Source organism: Halichoeres trimaculatus, unplaced genomic scaffold, assembly GCF_033239565.1.
Source record: "Halichoeres trimaculatus isolate MK-OKI-2021-1 unplaced genomic scaffold, fHalTri1.1 fHalTri1_scaffold_10, whole genome shotgun sequence".
NCBI classification, from domain to species: domain Eukaryota; kingdom Metazoa; phylum Chordata; class Actinopteri; order Labriformes; family Labridae; genus Halichoeres; species Halichoeres trimaculatus.
In genome coordinates this window covers 29,504,820-29,520,569 of record NW_027437187.1, presented here as the reverse complement: position 1 = coordinate 29,520,569, position 15,750 = coordinate 29,504,820, and the positions used below count along the sequence as shown (strand labels likewise).

Below are 15,750 nucleotides of genomic sequence, written 5' to 3'. Positions count from 1 at the left end.
ATAATTTGTTACCTGACAGTGTTGAAAATTATGATGACCCAGTACATATTTCATATTCCAGATCTTAGTATCCAGAATATCGCCAGGATGTGGATCGTACTTTTACACCTGTCAGAAATTATTGTGACCTTGTCTTGTATTGTTTTGCAAAGCAATCCAACAATTTATCGTGGAGTTATATACACATATATGGTGAAAATAGCCCTATTACATAATGATAAAGCACCTTTCAAGAAAATCCTGGATCCAGGTGGTGATCTGGATCACTTCCAAAATTGAATCACTTCTACCTTATCCCATTTTGAACATTTCCTAAAAATTTTATCAAGATCAGTTTCTTACTTTTTGAGTACCTTCTTGGCGGAGGTAACAACCACAACAACAACAACAACAAGGAAAACAGACAGACTGGCAGCTAAAATTATTGCTGACTGGACAAAAAAACTGTCAGCCGTTTATCCTGTTGATTTTTTGTTTGTTCTTTTTTTTCATTGTCATGTTCTGCTTTTTTGTTTTCCAGTTTTTTGTTTGTTTTATTTTTGGTTGTTGTTGCTGTCTCTTTGTTGTTGTAGTTGTAGTTGTTGTTTGCGTTTTGTTTTATTTTTTGTTTTGCACTTCAAGGCCACCGTAGTCCCCCTTACAAAGGTGAAAAATAGGATCCAGACTTTAACTATATTTGGTTTCCAACTAATTCTGGCACTTATTTTGCCCCACTTACAAGAACCACCTATAAAAATAAAACTCAAGACCTCTTAGTAACTAAATGATTGCCTAAGATTGTTCCCATGTGTGTAGCACATGTAATGCCAATTTTACCATAATACTGTACACATTTAAATCAGTCATTTTTGTAGTTAAGATTAATTTCATGAACCATTTCTTCAGGAGTCAATATAACACACCTGGATTTCATTTGGACAAATATTATTTATTTTTCTGTCACTCAGGGACAAAACTTCCCAGAACATCCAAAACAAATACTTCAGGTTTCCTACCACTTTAATAACCCTAGGGAGTATGACATCTTCTTCACACAGCTTCACTGTGCTGGCTGCTGGAGAGGATTTCATCAAAAAATCATCATGGAACTTTCCCCAGTTTCTGCTCTGTGCTGTTTTGGATTTGTTGTGTTGTTCCACAAAGAGAGGAGGGAGAATCTGGAGCCGCTGCAGCGCAGTTATCTGGTCTCCCTCCATGCGGTTCAGAGGCCTCGGCTTTAGGAAAGTATTAAAAATGCATGAGTAGATACCAGTGGAAAAAACCTCATGCATTCTGAGAGGACCACAGTTTAGTGGAGCTAGTTAGAGGCATATCTTATAGCTTCTACACGTAGCCCTGGTCTGCCTCTGCACCTCTTGACTTTGCTGAACCATGCTGGAAAAACTGACGGGCCTTCAGACTGCCCCGAGCCAAAATAAACTGGCATGGTGTATTCCTGTAATAATATGTAGTGCACACAGAACTCCCAAGCTTTGCTCCCGCCAGACTCGCTCACACTGTCTCTGAAAGATCTGTGGAACTCAAACAGCTCCACTGCATAGGCGTGATTACGTCGGGAGCAGGGAGGCAAAATGAACACAGATATCATCTGCCACCACGGAAATGTCAAGGAGAAAAAAGCTTTTATTTATTCTGCTTTTTGGAGACTTTTTATGTGTGCGCGGGGTGTACTTTTTCAGTTTCTCATACTGTTATACACACACAATGAAACACAGTCAGTCATCCCAAATGACTACCACATTGAAGAATAAATGTCCAAGCCTCAGTCTGCACATCATTTAAACCAGATGGTAATTGTTCCAAAATGAAAGAGGGGTTGTATTTGTACTCTGTATAACAGTGCAGTGCTTCTTCCCCTCTGTTTAACACTGTTTCAAGCTCTAATAGTCGAGTCCCTCGCTGCCCCCTGGAGTGGAAGCTGGACCAAGTGAAGTGTGAAGTAATTTAGTGATTAAGTCATCATTTTGGGGGGATTCAGAGGCAAAAATCAGAGGGTTCCTCATGCAGCAGATCTATAGGAGTCCAACCACAAGAGTTTAAGCAGAGTATGCACTTTGTGGTCACATAAGAACAGATCACAGTCTGACAATGTGATGCTTTGACTCCAATGTTTCCTGACATTGACAATAAAAACATGCAGCAACGTGATGTTGAGTGAGACCCAGCTTTAGGGAGTAAAGGAAACACTTTGCTCTAATACACCCCCTGCTTTAATCACAGACAGCTCTTCATCAGGTCTAAATTAGTTTGTCCATTCATGGAAACGTTAGAAAAAAAATTCACACAGGGGTTGTTATTTTGGGCACATAGTGTTCCCAGTATCGGTTGCACAAGCTCCCACGGTTTCTATTTCAATTTCTAGTTTCACAGTATTAAGTTGGCACAAATTATCTCAGACGAAACATCAATCAAAAGTGAAAGTAAACACAGCTACTGTCAAAAATTACGAGACCTGCTCTGAAGGCCACGTGTCCAAAAGCTACCTACTGTTTATTGTCCCAGCAAACAGACCATTTGTCTGGCCCACTTTCCTCCACCAGTAATGATGATGGGGGTTGTTTTTCCAGAAGGATGCCAGTCATATGGGATCCATTTGGCACTTCCTGCACTCTGAAGCACGTCCCCTCATCGCAGCAGCTCATTGGATCATGACTAAACAAAGTTCCGACTGTCCTCTGTGCAGAGGAGGGCCCTGGAGCTCTGAGAAGTTGTCATAAAGTGTCAGAGGAAGATATTAGATTGGCAGATTATTTGATTACTCGAGTGAGAAACAAGAACAGAAGATACTGGGTGTTCTTCTGCGCAGTTGGCTAGGTCTGTTTGTGGATGATGTTTTCCATGCAGCTCAGTTGACACAACATGACTGGTTCTTCAGTGCGCCTGGTTTCTCTCAAAGTTTTGTCCCACACAGAAAATTATCTTTGTCCATGTGCTGCTCCAAGACTTTGAACAGATAACAGATAGTGTGGAGAAACTTTGGAGCATATTTAACCTAAGAAATACACAACAGGATATGGCATAGGCCTAATGTAGTTTATATTATGGTAGAGATGGGTAACTTTCACATTTGAAACGATAGTGTTCCGATGCCCGGTACCTGGCAATCGGGATCGGTACTCAATGGTACCAATCTTTGCTACTTTTTTGTGTTTATGTGGTAAGAAAATATCAATTTGTTTAATAATAAAATCTCATTTTTTTTTAAATATATTTATTCTTAAATTTATAACCTTGCAATGCTGTGTTCATGTCCAGCATGGAAAATTGCCTACTCTTCCACTCCCTCACAGTCACAAGGATGCATTGAGGTACCTTTCCATATAAAAGTTCCTGATTTGGTACCCATCCCTATATTATAGTGGGTGCTATTTCTGTCAAAGACTCCTAAGTAGAATAGTCTGACACTTCATATCACTGTTTACCCCATCTTTCAATATGAGGCCACGGTCTTAAGTCAATTGATTAAGCTTAGTACAAACACAGGAGGGAAGCAGCCAACCTGGCCCCTACTTATGAATCCTCTCACTATCACTGTGAGGCTTGGTCCTATATCATATCATACTTGTTTGATATGTATCATTAAGTCAGGCCTCACGCCATGCATTACCCCCATCCTAGGGAAGGAGTTAACTCCATACTGCCTGAATTAATTAGCAGACTTTATTTAAATAGATTTTTTTTATGTGTTTTTATGTGTTTTTGCATTCTTACAGATGTTGAATTAAGTGGAGGCTGTAAATTTGAGTATAGTACACACAATAGTTATAGCTAAGTTATTTTATATAGAGAGACATGAGAAGGTCATCTCCTGACCAATATATTGTGACATAGCCTGACAGGGCATGTCGCGAATTTGCGACAACAGGCATCAAGGAGTAAAGGAGATTCATCCAAAAGATTTTCTCACATCATCACTACAGTTAAGTGTGTAGGAATGGGAATTATTAGCCAAATCTTGTGGTATGAGTCAGAGTATGTGAGCGGAGTGGAGCGGCAAGAATTTCCGCTCCTCGCTCCCAAAGGTGTCCGCCTCCGTGGCTCTCTACTGAAAGTCCCACCATGCTACTCTGCCTATTGCAGCTCAGCACTCAATCTAGATTGCATCCTGCTCTGATCCACGTTTGCTCCAAAATTGTTCTGATTTCGGGCCAGGTTTCGATGTTAGAGGTAATGGAGTGAAACTGGAATGGGACAGTGCCCTACTCCAGTGTTTCCCAATCCTGGTCCTGGGCTACCCCTGTCCTGCATGTTTTAGATGTTACCCCACTCCAGCACACCTGATTCAAATGAATGGCTCATTATCAGGCTCGAGCAGAGCTTGATGACTAGCTGATCATTTGAATCAGGTGTGTTGGAGTCGGGAACATAAAAAGCATGCAGGCAGGGGTACCCCAGGACCAGGATTGGGAAACACTGCCCTACTCTACGTTCCCATTCTTGAAAAAACTAAAACCAGGCTCTGCAGTCTGCAATCCCATGCACTGGTATTAGAATAGATGGAAATACTCCCTTCCTCCCTTGCCTCTCACACTATAAAAGATCTTGTTCCAATAGTAGCCATCAAAAACAAAAAGTACCTCTGAAACATGATAAGTCTGAGCTCCAATTTGTTAAATTTCATTGTCAGAACTCCTAACAAAACAAATTCATGGCTTTTAACCAGTCCATGGCGACTCACAAGGCATAAAAGGGCATGTGGCCTTTGCAAGTGTGTCCACTCTGTGCCACATGGTACAAGATGGCACTTCTGTCAGAATGCAAAGTCTGTTAAATGCTGCTAAATACTGCAAACTGCATCTTTATCTTGGTGATGAGAGAGAGGAAATGTAGGAAGTACAGAGAAGGGGAAGACACCTTTATATGCATCTGTATATGGAAATCAGCAGCGCTCCAACACACTTTGCATTTGAACAATTTGGTCACCAACTCACGATACTTTGTCAGAGTTTCAAAGATTGATGATGCTACATTACCATCATTATTTAAAAAGTTATTATATGTTGTATTAAAATAATCTTTACCATTAATTAACACAACTAATGCCCATTTAAAATTTAGCCGCCACCCCAAATGGGTTATTCTGCTCACCAGTGTCTGTCATTAAAGCCAGGGCCGCACAACAATCCATTTGTCTGTTATGATGTTCATGGTATCAGATTAGGTGATCACAGAGCCATTAATCCACATCATAACTTGCCTGACTAACATAACAGAAAACGAAATGGTACCCAGCCATCATTATGACTTACTTGATGTCATTGTAAGACCAAAAAGATGACATCCATCACGCTATTGGCAGCTTCTCACAAGTTGCTGAACTGAGTCTGACATTTCTTGCCAACATTCCTCTGTCATTAATCTGTCAGTCAGTCTGCACCACTTTCAACATTCATCTTTCGCTTTGCTGTTGTGTTCATAACTTTTGCATGTGCTGAGCCGTCTGTACTCTCAATGGTCAACACTAGTGAAAAAGACAGAAGACATGCCTTTCTGTCTGGAGGTCAGGATGTGGTCCTGATTGTAGTTCACTGTGTCACTACACAGGATGAGATGATTGATTTACAGACCAACGGTCCCAACACGCCACGTCTGCTGGACTGGGCTTCAATTGTAACAGGCATGACTCAAAAAAGCAAAAAAAGTGCAACTTTTTGAAATACGTGAAACAACTTCATTGACAAGAGTTTTAAATCAAAGCAGCAGTGTACTGTGCTGACTTTTTTAGTTCCTGAATCCAACTTTTATGGCTGTGACATCTCCATACTCTCATAACTCATGGTTACACTGGGCAGCTCTGTGGTCAGCATTGCTTTCTGTAGATCTAATCATCTTTGGTCTCCCTTTCTGACGACCCCAGCTTATTAAGATCAAGCAAATTAAAAACTGGATCCAATCAGTACTTTCCTTCATCCTCATGTACTTCAAGCTGAGATGATTTGGGATAAAAAGGGTTTTAAATGGAAACCCAAGAGATTTATTGCTCTTCATAAGGGACTGAAAAGAAACATATTTCTTTTTAAATGCTGTGGAACAATGGAGACGGCAGAGGCAAAGACATTTTCACTTTGAGTCTCTAGTTTGGGTCAAGGTCCAAACTAACAGCATCCTTTCATTCTGTACTCTGATCTTTTCAATGCCTCCAAGTTTTATACTTGAAAATCTGTTATCAATCTGCAGAGCTCCTATCAAAGCTGGAATTCTTGGTCCCCTTAGAGTCACAGAGACTTTTATTAAACATCATTCATTGGCTGAGTTTTACCCATAGTGATCAGACAAATCCCTCTAAGTACTGTTAATATTAAACAGGGGGTATTGTGCTTTTTATGTTTTTATGTTTTAAACATGTATATAGAATAGAATAGAATAGAATAGAATAGAATAGAATAGAATAGAATAGAATAGAATAGAATAGAATAGAATAGAATAGAATAGAAAATACTTTATTTATCCCTGAGGGGAAATTCAGAAGGAGTCACAGCAGCAATGTAAGAAAACTAAAGTAAGAAAGTATATAGAAAGTGCAAATAGGTCCATAAGAAAATAGATGGTGACAGCTTGTCCATCATTCTCCAGTTCAGCCAGCCTCCACCTCTACAGAGTCCAGGGCTGAGCTTCTTTTGCAGTCTGTTCAGTCTCTGTCTCCTAGATCCTGTCTGCTCACAGCAGGGGAAGTTCTTCCAATGTGGCGTTGGTGTCTAATGTTAGCTCTGTTAGCCATGTCTGTGAATAGCATGATACAACTCAGCTTTCTTGTAATTCTCTGTTGCTTGGTTAGCATGGCTAGCTCGTCCATCTTATTGGAGATGGATCTTGTGTTCCCAATAATGATGGATGGATGGAAGGACAGGTTGATGTCATCACTTCTTAGCTCACACCTCAGTACCAGCACGTCGTCCTTACCTCCTTCTCCTCACCTTGTGGGAAAACATCAGGCCCTGCACCAGTTAGCATTGACATGCTACAGGCTGCTAATAGCTGATTTCACCTATAAGCAATGTGGCCATGGTTACATGAAGGATCTCCAGACAAACACAGGAGAAAAAAATTGTAAAGATAAAGACAAAACCAGGAGTCCATGACCAACAAACGAACCACACAAAGTAATGACCCACTCCAAATACAAAGATGACAAAAAAGAGACGGAAAAAAAATTACAAGAAACTGACAAAGAAGACAGAGCTGCCACAACCAACAGGGCTGCGCCTAGCTAAAGTAACAATGCTTGATATCTATACTAAAGTAACTCTATCCCCAACCGACCTCTAGAGGGATGGCCAATCGGAGGGAGTGGGGTTTGTGGAGAGGGGAGCGTTGATGCCCCCTCTTTAAATCTAGTGTGAGAATGAAGCCACAGTATCTTAAAATCTGAGTTTTTCAGATGTATGGGTGCGGGATGGCTCCATTTCTCCTCAAAAAGCAGCATTCTTTGGAAGTGGGTGTTATACAATACACAGTATTTTTACTCCATCTGTCAGGCTCACCCACCCTCCTCCTATCTTCTGATGTTTCCTACCACTCAGCTCTGTTTCCAAGCTGAGTGACAACTGGATCTTTTTTGTCTTCTTCAGGTGAAACTTGGACACATCTACTACATGCATGACAGCACCGAGACCACTGAAGACAGCTTTAGAATCTCTGCCTCCATTTATGAGATTGGGCGGGCGAGCCTCCCTGTCACCATCTCAGTGACTGTCATACCAGTCAATGACGAGCCGCCCAAACTGACACGCAACACGGGACTGGAGGTAAGCTTTTGCTCTCAGAAAAGTGCTTTTGCTGCTACTTTCTTTCAGAATACTCAACACTAAACGGGATGAAGGCGCTGCTGTGTGACACTCTTTATGCCTGTAAAAATGTAAACTTTGTCTGTTTGTTTTTCTGATACTTATTTTCCTTCAGTTTATTTCAACTCGTGAGAATTCAAACTCAACGGAGCCATCTGTTTTTGTGAGAAAGGAAAAAAAACTTGTGACCTTTCAGAACAACAGAATGAGTTTTGTTTTTTTTTTTATCATAAAGAGATGAAGCTATGGGAAAACAATTTGCTTTCCTGTGAGTTTTTATCAGCTCCTCTCTTCTATTTGCTTTGTGCTTCTTTATGTGCATACATTTACTTTCTCCCCTGCATTAGTTTAACAGGAACTCCTCAAAGTTTTGCTTTTGATTGACAGACTATAGGCATGAATGGTCTGATTCCCAAACCAAATATAAGATAAACAGCTTTTTAATTGTTTATTAGATTGTTTGAGTTGTAAAGAAGACATTTAAGAGAGTTAAGCTTTACTGCTTTGTGCTTCATCTTGATGTTTGATTTTCTGACACAACAGACTCTGAATGAATGAGCGCTTAAATGTTTTTTTTTAGAAGTGAAGGAACTTTCAGACAACTGTGCTTACGGTTAAAAATCTAAAACCAGACTCTGAACTCTAAATGAACTCCACCATCGTTTCTCCCGTCTACCCTGGAAACCATGAGCTGCAGCTATAGTCGACTTTCATGAATCCTGTATGAAGCGAGAGTTACATTCACTCCTCGCAGTAAGTACAATAAATGTGGGAGAATTTTTTACTTGGACGCAGAGGGAGGCTGACCTCTCAGGCGGTGACGCATGCTGATTCAGTATAGCGGAGGCCTTCGCAGCAGTTTTGTTGAAACAAAGAGCCATAAAATAGAAGTGAATTAGCATATTCTTAGCTTGACTGCTCTGAAAATGTGAATCATGTGCGCTACATAAGGGCAGTGATTCACTACTGTATGCGCTCCGTGCAGTGCCAAGCAGAATTTTTGGGTTTACAGTATCTGTGTGCATCTTAATGAGGCCTCCAAGTTGCTGATATGTCAGTTTGCACAAGCACAGGAAATTAGCAAACATACAGAAGTGTGAATATCACAGGAACTAAACTGATCCCTCTAACTCAGGGGCACCAGTTCTCACTGTATGTGTAATATGTCACTTAAGATAGTCTGCATTTAGAAATGGAACAAGTCTTTAAAATATGTTATACTCAAAAGTGAGAGGGTTTTTATTTTCTAGTGTTCCCAGTGATTATCAAGTTATTTTAAAGACTCATCAAGTGACGGAGAGGTCAAGTAAGGTTCACATGCTGCTGGTCTTTTTCCCAAGTAGAGGCGAAAGACATGTTTTTAAAATCTAACTTCAAAGTGACAGTAATTCAAAGAAATCAATAAAAACATTATAATTGTAGATTTTTTTCATCATCTCACATCCTCGATTGACGTCAGCATGTTAAGCACACTCATCCATTCAAAGTTTGGATCCAAGGCCGTCAGACTAATTAGTGACAAGTTGTGTTTTTAAGAGATGACATGAAAGATTATATTGAGTGATTTAATGGTTTTATGACGCTCCCTGTGCTCTGATAACTTTCCATAAGTTGGATGTGTTGGCAAGAGTTAAGTCTGGCATTCTTGAAAGATAAACTTTCTTTTTATCCCATTTTCCCAAAAAGAAATCATTCAGTTATGGCATCAGCTCCAGAAAAAAAAACAGCAAATGGGCAATTTCACAGCCAGAGTATCAGGTCCATCATTTTATTTTGCAAGATAAACAAAACAGTGGGTTTGGTCAAAAGAAAAGTTAAAATCATATGTCCATAAAGAATGCAATTTACATGAAAGTTTCAGGCCATACATGATGTTGTTTTTTTTATTTATGTTTCAATTTATGGATTAAGAACAGTGACTTTATAGAACATGGACATAGTCTCCCCGATGTCACTCGTCTGTTTCTGAAACGGAAAATGAAGCACATCAGTAATCACGGCCATGTTGGAATTGGCAAGGGCTTCACGTACAGCCTTAGGCCCCAAACAGTCACGTGACCCTGAGCTGTGCCTCTGATTGGGCGAGCTCACTATCTCAATATCCTCTGAACTGTTGAGTTAGAAAAAATATATATACCCCCGTACTGTGTGTGCTGATAGTGAAATTAGCGACTCAGACAGGAGACGTTTTTTGAACCAGGCAGTAAAAGGTTAATTTCTGCTTTGAAAACAGCTTGGTGTGTTTCTGACTTCCAGTACTTCCAATGCCAGCCTCAAGCAAACACTCGAGAAACAGCAGATTTTAGCACTTCCATATTGTGTCATATTCTTAGACCGGAGGTTGCAGCTTGATTAAGAAGGACTAATAACTCTTCTTCTTGGTCTTCTTCTGATGTGCACAGAGGCTGAAGTATACCCCATCAAATATGTATCACAGCACCTCTACACAGGGACTATAGTTCACTGATATTTCCTCTCTATGACTTCATCATTTCATCACAATAGTGCTTTTTAGTTGTCAAAAACAAAATGTGTTTATTCAGCAGCACTTCATCAATGTGGATCTACGGGAGGATCACTGTGTGTTTGTAACAGGCTCTCGAGCTGATTTACGTCAGCCTTGAAAGGAAAGTTGGAAAGAATCAATAAAGTAGATTCTACTGTTCGAGGAGGCAGGCAGTTGGAAAAAAGCAGCAGTAATCAGCTCACAGAACTGGAAACCAACTGTGTCATTCAGCCCTCCCTGCTCTGCTTGCGGCTCCGCATCTCCCTGGCAACCCGTATTTTTGGAAAACCAAGATGGTCCACGAGACCGCGGCTTTCTGGCAGAGTGAGGGCGGCATCCAGTCCCTGTGCCTCCTCTGCTGCGGCTGCAGAGTGTAACATAATGATATGTGGACGTCTCCACGCAGAGAGAAGGAGAGACAGGGCTGACCCAGCAGCACTGGGAATGATTTAAAGCAGGAAGTGTGTGTGTGTGTGTGTGTGTGTGTGTGTGTGTGTGTGTGTGTGTGTGTGTGTGTGAGTGTGTGTTTGGTGACCTCTGCAGCAGATGATCAGACATGATGACTAACATGACCGTGATCGCGCTCTGCTCTGCTCTCCTTTGCTCTGCTCTAGCTCACTGCTGATACCATTTAGCCCCTTCCATAGGATACACCTGGACTCGATTAGCGTTTATCGTCTCAGTCTGTGTCTGCCTGCTTCGACCTCACTCTGCTGTTTCTCCAAACTTTTGTTTCTTTGGTCAGTGCGACTTTCTGACAGCTCCTTACTCATTAATAAATCAGTAAACCATCAGTCCATCTGTCTGTCTAACAAACTTTAATGCTAATCTGTTTATCTGGTAAGCTAGCTCACTATCTAACAGTGTGTCTGTCTCTCCATCTATTCATCTATCTACTGTAATCAACTGATTGTCCATCTCTGACCCCTTGTTTTCACTCTGCTGGCTCACATCTATCTGTTTATTTCCTTGTCTTTTTTATCCATTCACTTCAATGGTTAAATTAACGGTGAACTATCTACCTGTCTGTATGGCTACTATTCATAAAGGTAGCTCAGTTTCCAGTCCAGTTCCATTAGAACAGCTGGCATGAGAAACATACCTCAACACTGCCAAAGCAGGTAAATAAAGGATCCAAACAAAACAAAAAAAATTGTGTGAAGAGCTGCAGAGACAGCAATGACACCTCTAAGTTAAAAAAAAAAAGTGGCTTAACCTTTAAAATATAAAGATATTCAAAAATAATTTTCAATAAAATAGCAGAAAATGTTAAAGCTCTTATTTTTCTATCTATCTATCTATCTATCTATCTATCTATCTATCTATCTATCTATCTATCTATCTATCTATCTATCTAATTTGTGTATGTAGCTTGTCTTGCACTAACAGATCAATCTGTTTCTCTAGCTAACTAGCGTGCTCACTGTAGTGTGTTCATTTTGGTTAGTTCTTTTGCCAAGCTAGCTTACTTCTTTTTCTATAATCCCTTGGTTTCCCTGGCTAGCTTACTCAGTACTGAAGCAAATATCTATATATCTTAGTAGCTAGCTTGCCTGCTATCATTTTGTTTATCTGTATCTGTGGCAAGCTAAAACATCACTGAGCTAACTAGCTTCTTTTACCGCCAAAATACACCAAATGTGTCTCCAATAAGGCTCCGCTCTTTTTGGCTGCATCCCTGCTCCGGAAGGTTGCAGCAGACGTCCAAGTCTCCAAAATTTGCCGGTAGCCAGAACTCTGATGCATTGATTTACATAATACAGATTGAGCGAAGCAGGATGTTGTGCATGGAAACCACCTTGAAGCGGCTAATGGCTTTCAAAATTAAACGATTCATGGCAAAAACCAAATCATATGTAGCTTGACTTTAACAACAAACTGTCATGAGCGCAGGCCAGGAGTCAACAGGTTTGAGGTTTTACAGCCCAACATGGGCGAGAAGAGGCTCATCAGTGGAATGGGAAGCATGGGAACTTTGTGGGGATGGACTGTCTTTTTTATTTATTCCTTAACATACTTTTGTGTTTCTGCATAATTAATTTGTTTATGTTTATGTTTCTGTTGCTAGCTACAAAGATTCTTAACTAAATAGCTTTAAACCAGCCCTTTTGTCTATTTATCCTACAAGTTTTCATTCTATGAGTCTCCATCTGTCTGTTTTTTTAATTTGTTTTCTTGACTGTTTATCTCCTTTCCATAATCTTTAGCCGTCTAGCTCTTTGATCTGTTAACTAAAGCAGTGTATCGACCAGATTTTAACTTGTGTTCTCTGCCCATAAACCTGTCTTTGGACTTTATATCTCATCTGCTAGCATTCTAATAATTTGTCAAACCATCTAGCTCTTTTTCTGCAATTAAGCACATTCTCCCTCCAACTGTATGCCCAGCTTTTTTTGGAGACAGACTCGATCACATACAAAACCAGACACTTTTGGTTTGGAGGTAATCCTTCCTTCTTTATTTCTTGCTGAGTGATTGATGAAGTTTTTTTTCTTATTTAATGTACCATTTCAACACAGAGCAGCAGAGACCAACCAGTTATTTCAGTAGTTTAAGTGTCTCTCACAGGCCTGCTGCAGACAGGGAGCTGGGGTCAAATTGGTACAGCATCATTGTAATCTTCTCTTCCTCGCCACAGACCGAGGTTTAGGTGCTGATATAAACTACAACCTTTCATCTTCTCCAATAGTTAGTGCTTCCTTTGTTTCCTCACTTTCTTAATAGAGTGAGAAATACGTTTATGTCCTGAGCAGAGAGACCAGCCCTAGCTTTTAGTGCCAGGTCAGTTTGGGATACAGCTTCAGACGTTTAGTGTTCTTTAGACTCTCAACCCATTAAAAGATGGTGGTATCCTGTTGAGTCATCATCACGCTCAAGTCATTTGCCTTTGGCAGCCCCTTCTTCACTGCCTCTAAATGAAATATCAGCCATTGTGTCTGATCAAATTAGATTAACAGCCCATCCTCTTCAGTGCTAAATGCATTGATTGTTATATAAACCATCAATTTGAGAGTCCATTTTCATATCACCTGCCTCTCACTGAATGGTGGCGTGTTTGGGTGTAGAGTGGGTAAATGTGGCCATCTAGTGGTGGAATCTGGGTTCTGAAACATGAACAACAGTTCACAGTGTTCTGTCAACACCTTGAGCAAAGTGATGAGACCCGATGAAGTGTGACTTAAAAAAAAAACACTCTGTTACTATGAAAATTGAGTTTTCAAACAGGGTTTTTGAATTTAACACTTTTAACATTTGTGTTTATTTCTTAGATAACACCATTTGGATTTTTTTTTTTTTTTTTTTACACAGGGGGAATAGGTTTTAAGTGGCACTTTTGAGTATTGTGAGTCTATCTGTTTTCACCTTTTTATAGTCAAACAAACTATACGGATATGTTTTTCTGGGAGAGTTTGTCTGTTTGTCTGTGGACAACATAACTCAAAAAGTTGTCGATGAAATTTTCAAGAAAATTTCAAAATGGAATAAGGAAGAAGTGATTATTTTTTCTGAGGTGATCTGGATCACCGTCTGGATCCAGGATTTTTTTAAAGGATTTTTTTCATTGTGAGATAGGGTCGTTTTCACCTTAAATGGTCGGATTGCTTTGCAAAACAGTACAACAGAAGGTCACCGTAATTTCTGACAGATTTAAAATTACAATCCAGATCCTGCCAAAATCCTGGGTAGTAAGACCCCGAATATGAAATATGAATTGGGTCATCATAATTTTCAACATTGTTAGGTAACAAATTATCGTATAAACCTGTAACTAACACCAAATTGTAGCAGACAGTCTGCTGAAAGGGAGTATAACATTAAAGTAAGACCAAAGTGTTTCATGACAATCACAATATGCTTGGCAGAGGTCTGTGCTCTCTGTAAAGAAAAAAAATATTTAATGTCATAAGATAAGAAAATAATTGTATCACATCTTGCTGTAATTAAGTTTCTTATACCAACCTGCAGACTTGTATTGGTGTACAGAGCCCGATGATATAGCTGTAAATAGAAACAGATGCGTGCAGTTACAGTGCTGCAAAGCTCTCATCTAATCAGGGGATACAGCGTGAGGTCAGAGGTGAAAAATAGCTAATATGAAGTTGTTCTTCAAAGCTTGGCTCAAAGCAATCTATTCGAGTACTTAATTAAGCTTCTGAATCTTAAGAAAAATCCAACGCGACTGAATGCTTTTCTCAAGGCTGCATTCAAAATTGCAACCATATTTTCTGTTTACTCTTGTGAGAAGACTTCCTCCAGCCCTCTTAGAAAACAGGTGTTTAAGTGCATCAGCTGGAAACAATGTAAGGCTCTCATAACGCAAGATTTAGCTTCCAACAATGTTTCTTAGTGCTGGAAATCTGGCCGGGTGGGTGGTGCTATTATCAGCCAACACATCTCTGCATAATGTCCAGAAGGACGATGTGCCTCTTATGCCTCTTATGTCTTGATAAAAGGAAGGATAAAAGAGAGGAAAAAGGAAAGCAGAAAGCATCTGTCTCATCCACGGTGCTTGCACAGGGGAAAGTGGGTGTTCTGCCTCCAGGCAAACACATCCACTTCCACCTCTCCTAACAGAGTCCATATTTGGCTCAAAAATTTTTGGGCTCAGTGTGCACATCTTGAAAAGAGATGTGCTCACGGACAAACTATTGGCCGCTGCTTTCTGCAGGCTGGAGATGCAAACTGCACAGAGAGAGGAATGATTCTCTCACTCCTTCTCTGGAGGTGCTTGCTGGTATTTCCTGATAAGACGCCGTTGTCTGTTCTACCTGAAAACATCCCAGTAACCTATCAGTGACTGGAATCGATGCAAAAAGAAAAAAAAGCCCAACATTCCAAGCAGCATGATGTGACAGTCTTCCTCTGAAGGTGACATGCCACCTGCTGAGCTCACCCAGACAGGTTAGCCTCATTCTGTCACTGAGGTATCTGACACATGAAAGTATAAATACACCTTCAGACAGGATGAGTCCCAGTCAAGTTCCACATGGATAGACGGTCACCTGACCCTCTCACAGTCTGGTAAACATTCCTCTCAGTTGGAGAAGTCTTGGTGAAACAACAAGGCTGAGCTGCTAACTTCTTGTGGTGATGCAAACTTCACAAATCCCCAAGGAAATGTCAAGATCGAGGTGCTGTACTTTCATCCTCAGATTCCTCCAGAGTGATCGTTCATTTTAATTCCATATATAGCCATCGGCGTCTCTGCTTACCACACCCTGGCACCCTGAGCTGGCAGCAAGCAATTAAATGACTCCATTCGGTTGAAAACAAGGCTTTAAATAGACGTTTAAATATGGTCATTTGGATGCTGATGAAACAACTGTTACCTTGAGGTCAAAAACATTAACCTTTCAACCACATTTATTTGATTTTTCCGAGACGTCTAGACCAAAATGTAATGACCTTAAAGAGTCCTAATCCATCATGACTGCTGAGTCACAACCAAATTATACCAGT

The 15,750-nt window shown here is 40.3% G+C and overlaps 1 protein-coding gene across 1 annotated transcript in view; it reads left to right on the top strand.

Moving 5' to 3' along the window:
- Positions 1-15,750, top strand: part of cspg4 (chondroitin sulfate proteoglycan 4) — a 104,462-nt gene that overhangs the window by 69,762 nt on the left and 18,950 nt on the right. The window contains exon 6 of the mRNA XM_074678618.1: positions 7,569-7,745. Coding sequence (XP_074534719.1) covers positions 7,569-7,745 — 177 coding nt within the window. The remainder of the gene's footprint in view (positions 1-7,568; positions 7,746-15,750) is intronic.